Below are 6,744 nucleotides of genomic sequence, written 5' to 3' on the forward strand. Positions count from 1 at the left end.
AGTACCCAAGGAGGCCAGGAGAGGGCATCCTATATCCTGGAACTGGAATTATAGATAGTTGTTAGCCACCATGTGGGTGCTGATAACCAAATCAGGGGTCTTCCACAAGAGCAGCCAGTGTTCTTAATTGCTGAGCCATATCTCTATCCGCACTTGCCACTTTATAAGGACATTTGAGAGACCATTAGGGCCAGCTTGGATAATGCAGGACCACACAGGATGATCTCTCCAAAGATTCCTTTCAGACAGGGTCTCATATAACCCAGGTTGGTCTAGAACTTGCTATGTAGCCAAGGATGATCTCCTGCTAGTCCTCCTGCCTCCACTTCCTGAGTGCTGAGGTTAGTATCATGCCCAGTTTATGCAGTCCTGGGGATCAAACCCAGGGCTTCGTGTATGCTGGGCAAGCACTCTACCAACTCTGGGAGTTTGTGTGGCACAAATGCATGCTCCAGAAGTCAACAGTGGCAAAGTGAGCTGAGAACTCCCAAGATGCCAGTGTAAGAGGTTCTTTTGTATCTGAAGCACTGAGCTGGGCCCTTACCTAGTTGGCACAAGGCCCTGAATTCAGTCCCTAGTACCATAAGAAGGAAGGAGAGAGACAGAGAGAGAGAGAGACAGAGAGAGAGACACAGACAGAGAGACAGAGAGGTAGAGAGACAGAGACAGAGAGACAGAGACAGAGAGAGACAGAGAGACAGAGACAGAGAGGGAAGGAAGGAGGGAGGGAAGGAGGGACCCACTGGATTCCATCATATGGCAGTCACTGCTTAACCTCAGGAAGAGTGGATCCTACAGAAAAACAGAACCAGTGGACTGAGGGTTCATTGAGAAAGAAAGAAATGGAGAAAGTTATGCAGGCATGGGATGTAGCTCAGTTGGTAGAGTGCTGGCCTAGCATGTATGAGGCTCTGGGTTCAATCCCCAGCACCACATAAACTGAATATAGTGGCCCATGCCTATAATCCTGGCACTCAGGAAGCTGAGGCAGGGAGGCTCAAAAGTTCAAGGTCATCCTTGGCTGCATATCAAGTTTCAAGTCACCTTAGGCTACAAGAGACTCTGCCTCAAACAGGCAAGAAAGGAGCTGGGGAGATGGCTCAGTGGATAAAGCACTTGCCACACATGTGTGAGGACTAGAGTTTGGAGTCCCAATAGCCACATAAAAAGCCAGGCACGTGTGGTGGCCTGTCTGTAATCCCTGCATAGGAGGCAGAGACAGGAGAACCCCAGGCCAGGCTGGCTAGCTGGACTCGGGAATTGGTGGAGAGACCCTGCCTCATTAAATAAAGTAGACAGCAACCAAGGAAGACACCCAGTATCAACCTCTGGCTTCCACATGAATACACATGCACACATACACATGTGAACATATACCGCACACACACATATATGCAAAAAACAAAGTGATTATGCAGAACTTTAAGTAATGGCTCCAACTGCCTGTGTCAAGCAGCCAGGTGGTGGTGAGAGAGCAGACCTTGAGCAAACTGTGAAAGCTTGCCCCTCTGAATTCTGGGAAATTCCTGTGACCTAGGCTGGGAATTCCAAAGTTTCCTTTGTGGAGGCTGGAGAGATGGCTCATGGTTAAGAGCACTTGCTGCTTTTGCAGAGGACCTGGGTTCCGTTCCCAGCACCCACATGACAGATCTGCCTGTAACAGGGGATCCAATGCCCTTTTCTGGGCTCCATGGAAGCCTGCATGCATGTGGTGCACCTAAACTCATGAAGGCAAACACATATACTCATTAAATAAATTAATAACTCTTTTAAAGACTTTCCTTTGCTATATTACCCTTGTAAGGACCCTAAACTTGGAAGAGGAGTGTTTTGCCATCAGTGACACAGTACTACCAGAGAGGGAGGCGTGGAAGGGACAGGCAGAAAACAACAGGCAGCACGGCTCCTCAGAATTTGTTTTCCAGTAAGTTTCTGTTTTGCATTTAAATCCAGATCCTCATGAATATTTATAGAAAATCACTAACACAAATAAACTTGCTAGCAAGCAGTGGCAGGTCTCTTCCTTAGTTCCCCTGGGTTATGGTTTGAATCTGAAATGCTCCCCCTGGCTCATGTTTTGAATGCTCAGTCCTCAACCTGTGGTGTTATTTGGAAGGCTATGGAGACTTCAGGAGGCAGGGCCTGTCAGACAGAAGCAGGTCACTAGGGATAGGCTTTTGAAGGTTATAACATACACACACACAAAACACACACACACACACACACACACACACACACACACACACACACACTTAGTTCCAGCAGTATTCTCTGCTTCCTGGTTTGAGGCCAATGAGGGGCTGGGGTGTGACTCAGTGGTAGAGCACCTGCCTAGAATCCCCCAGTGAGGGGCTGGGGGTGTGGCTCAGTGGTAGAGGACCTGCCTAAAATCCCCCAGTGAGGGGCTGGGGGTGTGGCTCAGCAGAACACTTGCATAGCATGCAAACAGCCATTAGGACCCAACCCAAATACTGGGGGGGGGGGGGGCAGAGAAAGAAAGGAAGAAAAGAGGGCAACATGTTTTAGCTCTCCTGTTTCCACATGTTTGTGTTTATAAAGAACTTGTGAGAATCTTCTAACTTGAAGCTAAATAGGTCAGAGAAGGGGAAATGGAGAAAACAAAGACTTTCCCAAGTCTGGCTTCCAGATACCTTACCAGATGCTCACTGTCTCTCATATGTAGCCCAGGCTTGTCTTAGAATTTCCATCCTCCTGTCTCAGCCTCCCCAGTTGATAGAATGTGAGATGAGCCATGAGCCTAATTAGAAAAGCAATATAACCATAAATCCCTTAAAGTGGCTAACTGGCCTTGCTCAAGCCTTACCCTTGGACTGAGGGAGACTGTTCATGGAGCCAGCCTGTGTCCTTTAGTGCGCTAAGTTAGCTCTGTTGTTTGAGAAAATAATCTTGGGGGGAAGACCCTCAATCAAGGACACCAGCCCCTGGCACCTAGCAATTTCCTGAAGCTGTGTACGGCAGAATTTCTACAAAAGTGGAAACCGTCTCTCCCTTCAACGCACATGCCTTCTTCGAGAGGCAAGGTCTCGGCCTTCCGCTGTGTCCTCTGAATAAAAGGACACATTCCTTGCCTGTGGCAGGTCTGGCTCTGGTTCTTATTTCTAAACTTTAAACTCCTTCCTTCTCTGCCCTCCTAAATCTAACACCAGTAGCTGGGATTTCCAGATAATGTACCACACTCAGCTCTCAGCATCTTGGAAGCTGCCTGGACAAGCTTGAGGGAAGGAACCACTTACAGACACTCCACAGCACCCAGACCCACACACTTTTATCTTCAGCCTCATGGAACTGTCCCAGAATTCCCTCTCCTCAGCCTTCCCATGCTCACTTACAAAAGGAAAGAAAAGTTCAGAAAACCCTGGCCCAAAGTCCCCAGTGTGGGGACTTGGATTGGAGCCTGTGAGTGGATGACTCTAAATCCCACGCTTTTACCACCAAAACTAGATGCAAACTAGAAAGAGCAGGTTTGTTTCCACTTGGAGGTCAAAGGCCTATTGAGGCGGATGGCGGGAGACTAAATGGAAGTTAGAAGACTGAAGAATAAAAAGAAATCAGGAAACCTCATTTCCGGGAATGAATTTGACATTCTAGGCATTACCAGAAGATATTGGAAAGAAAACAGAAGAGAGTGTGACTTGGGAAGTGGGGAGCAGGTGTGGGGCCACATTGTCTAAGATTTGGAAAACAAACCAGGAAGTAGGAACAGAAAAATATGTTTGGAAGTCAGGTCAGATCAGATCAGACCTCCAGGGAGAGAAGAGCCGCAGGGGCCCCAACTGTGGGTTGAGAGGAAATTGGGTTTATGACGGACCTTCCTTTCTCTGGTCATGTGACCAAGGCTGCTGTAAAAGCTTTCCACCAACCAAATCCCTCATGATTTTGGTTTTGGTTTTTCCCCCTCACTTTGTGTGAAATGGGTCACAGTCACTGCTGAAACTCGGCTGCCCGTATTTCCCCATAGCTTCGGGGCATTTCCTCTGAACAAACCCCAAGCAGCCCTCTAACCTGGAGCCAAACAAGGCAAGCCAGCTTATATTAGGGTGTGCACTCTGGGACAAGACACTGGGACTTGAATCTGAGGAGCAGGTGTTAGGGGAGGCTGGAGGATGTCTGATAGAAACATAAAGATCAAACAGGCAGTGGGGTGGGGGTGGATCTGGGAATTGAAAAGGAGTGTGGGGGTGAGACCAGTGAGTAAGGAGGGTTACCAACCTACTGGAAAAGGAGTCACTCTGTCAAGAACAGTCCTCCTGTGTATAGTTAAAACACCTGTGCTCTCTGGTCTTCCATGAATATGTGTTGAAAACTGGGGGGTACAGGTCAAAGGTACTGGCTCCCTCTTCCCCCTTGGCTTCCCCTTTCTGATAGGGTCCCAGAGGTGCTGGAACAGAGGCCAAGAAAATAAGTGGAAAGCAACCCGAGGTCTGCAGTCTGCAAAAGGAGGTAGGTGCTGAGCTGGTGGGGGGGGGGGGCACCTGCAGGTGGCCAGAGCCAGTTTGGGATTGGCAGTGCATGCCTTCTGAAAGCCTCCTTCATCCCGAGGCATGCCACACCTTCCTGCTCCTTCCCAGCTGTTGGAAATGCATGTCTTCCTCCGACTGCTGGTTCTGCCTTCCTTTCCCACTGATCAGAGCCAGCAGTCAGACTGGGAACTGATAACATTCACTTCCTATTATCTATGAGACAAATAGGAATAAATAAATAAATAAAGCTTGGGGAACAACGGGGGAATTCCCTTGGGAAGTCAAGAGTTGGTCTCCCCCAGAGACACAGGACGGCAAATGCAATAACTAGGGCTTAATATCCCGCCCAAGGCAAAGTCAATAATTGCTCTGGGCAGTTCTGGCAGATGGCTTGGGCAAGCAGCGGTAACCAGCAGGCAGCCTTGGCCTGAGGACAGAAGAGACCAGGGGAGGATGCGAGCGGCCTGAAAGAAAGGAAGCAGGGTCAGCAGGCGGTGAGTAGGGCCTCCTGACCCTGCCCTTTTCCATCTTCTGCCAGAATGACCCTGGACTGGCACAGCTCCTTGATCCTCACTGCCTACATCCTCATCTTCCTCACTGGGCTCCCTGCCAACCTGCTGGCCCTGCGGGCCTTCGTGGGCCGGGTCCGTCAGCCCCAGCCTGCCCCGGTGCACATCCTCCTGCTCAGTCTGACGCTGGCTGACCTGCTCCTTCTGCTGCTGCTGCCCTTCAAGATCGTGGAAGCAGCATCTAACTTCCGCTGGTACCTACCTAAGATCGTGTGCGCCCTCACCGGCTTCGGCTTCTACAGCAGCATCTACTGCAGCACGTGGCTGCTGGCCGGCATCAGCATCGAGCGCTACCTGGGGGTGGCCTTCCCGGTGCAGTACAAGCTGTCCCGCCGGCCCCTGTACGGAGTGATCGCTGCCCTGGTGGCCTGGATCATGTCCTTCGGCCACTGCACCATCGTCATCATTGTTCAGTACTTGAACTCAACGGAGCAGGTGGTTACTGGAAACCAGATAACTTGCTATGAGAACTTCACCCAGGAGCAGCTGGACCTGGTGCTGCCGGTGCGGCTGGAACTATGCCTGGTCCTGTTTTTCATCCCGATGGCGGTCACCATCTTCTGCTACTGGCGCTTCGTGTGGATCATGCTCACTCAGCCCCACGTGGGAACACAGAGGCGACGCAGGGCGGTGGGCCTGGCTGTGGTGACGCTTCTCAATTTCCTGGTGTGTTTTGGACCTTACAACTTGTCCCACCTGGTGGGGTTCTACTACCACCAGAGCCCCCCGTGGCGGGTGGAGGCTGTGGTATTCAGCTCCCTCAATGCCAGCCTGGACCCTGTACTATTTTATTTCTCAAGCTCCGTGGTGCGCAGAGCTTTTGGGAGAGGGTTGTTGTTGCTACGCAATCCGGGCACCTCTGTGCTGGGAAGAGGAGCCAAAGAGACAGCAACAGCAGAGGGGACCAGTGTGGACAGGGGTGTGAGTCAAGCAGAGGCCAGACCGAGTTCGGACTTCGCCACCGAGTAGAGACTTCTTCCCTGGACCTTCTGGGGCCTCAGGGTCACCCAGAAGTTGGGCAGCCTAGGAGTGCAAAGTTCCCAGACATAGAAATCTTCAGAACCCATGTGCACTAGGACTTGGTAAAACAGAAAAAAAAAGAAGAAGAAAAAAGATGTCTCCCAGCTTGGCTAACCGGTTGGCCTGAGGGAATATTCCATCCCGGGAGGAGGGGCAAGAATAGCTCTAAGACACAGAAGAAATGGCACCATGGATCTCAGAGGCAAGGTAGCCAATACAAATTCAGTCCTAAAAGAAATCTTGCTACAAATTTACAAACGCCTCCTAGAGACAGTGGTCTGGCTGGTGGTGCTGGAAACAGGCCAACAAAAAGGGATGAGAAAGAAATACTAAGTAAAAAGAAGTCTCAGAAAGGTTTTCTAAGCCAAGGGGTGAGCGTGGAGGATGACAAGAGGCTTAGATCTCTAATCTTGCTTTCTTTGTAGGGTTTGACTCGTGCTCTGTTGATTTTCACCTGTGGTCTCCCTGTTAAACTGGGGTCTGGGGTCCATCTTTATCCTCCATTGGTAGCCCCCCCGCCAGGATGTGGCTTGGTACTGGTCAGTTTGACAGTGGCACTAAGCTACATGAGAAAAAGTGGTTTGGCAGATTGAAAATAAAGCCTATGAAATTCTGAAGTGAGTGTTCACAGTTTTTGTCACACATCTGCAGGCCCCAGAGTAGGCACATAAGGG

At 50.3% G+C, this 6,744-nt stretch overlaps 1 protein-coding gene across 1 annotated transcript; it reads left to right on the forward strand.

Moving 5' to 3' along the window:
• The first annotated feature begins 4,389 nt into the window (after positions 1 to 4,389).
• On the forward strand, positions 4,390 to 6,542 carry Ffar2 (free fatty acid receptor 2). The gene is made up of 2 exons (XM_008828015.3): positions 4,390 to 4,461; positions 5,020 to 6,542. Exon 2 carries the CDS (start codon positions 5,021 to 5,023, stop codon positions 6,017 to 6,019), a length of 999 nt encoding a protein of 332 aa, XP_008826237.1. The 5' UTR covers positions 4,390 to 4,461; position 5,020; the 3' UTR covers positions 6,020 to 6,542.
• Positions 6,543 to 6,744: the final 202 nt, after the last annotated feature.

The sequence above is a fragment of the Nannospalax galili genome, unplaced genomic scaffold (assembly GCF_000622305.1).
Source record: "Nannospalax galili isolate Female #2095 unplaced genomic scaffold, S.galili_v1.0 scaffold833, whole genome shotgun sequence".
NCBI classification, from domain to species: domain Eukaryota; kingdom Metazoa; phylum Chordata; class Mammalia; order Rodentia; family Spalacidae; genus Nannospalax; species Nannospalax galili.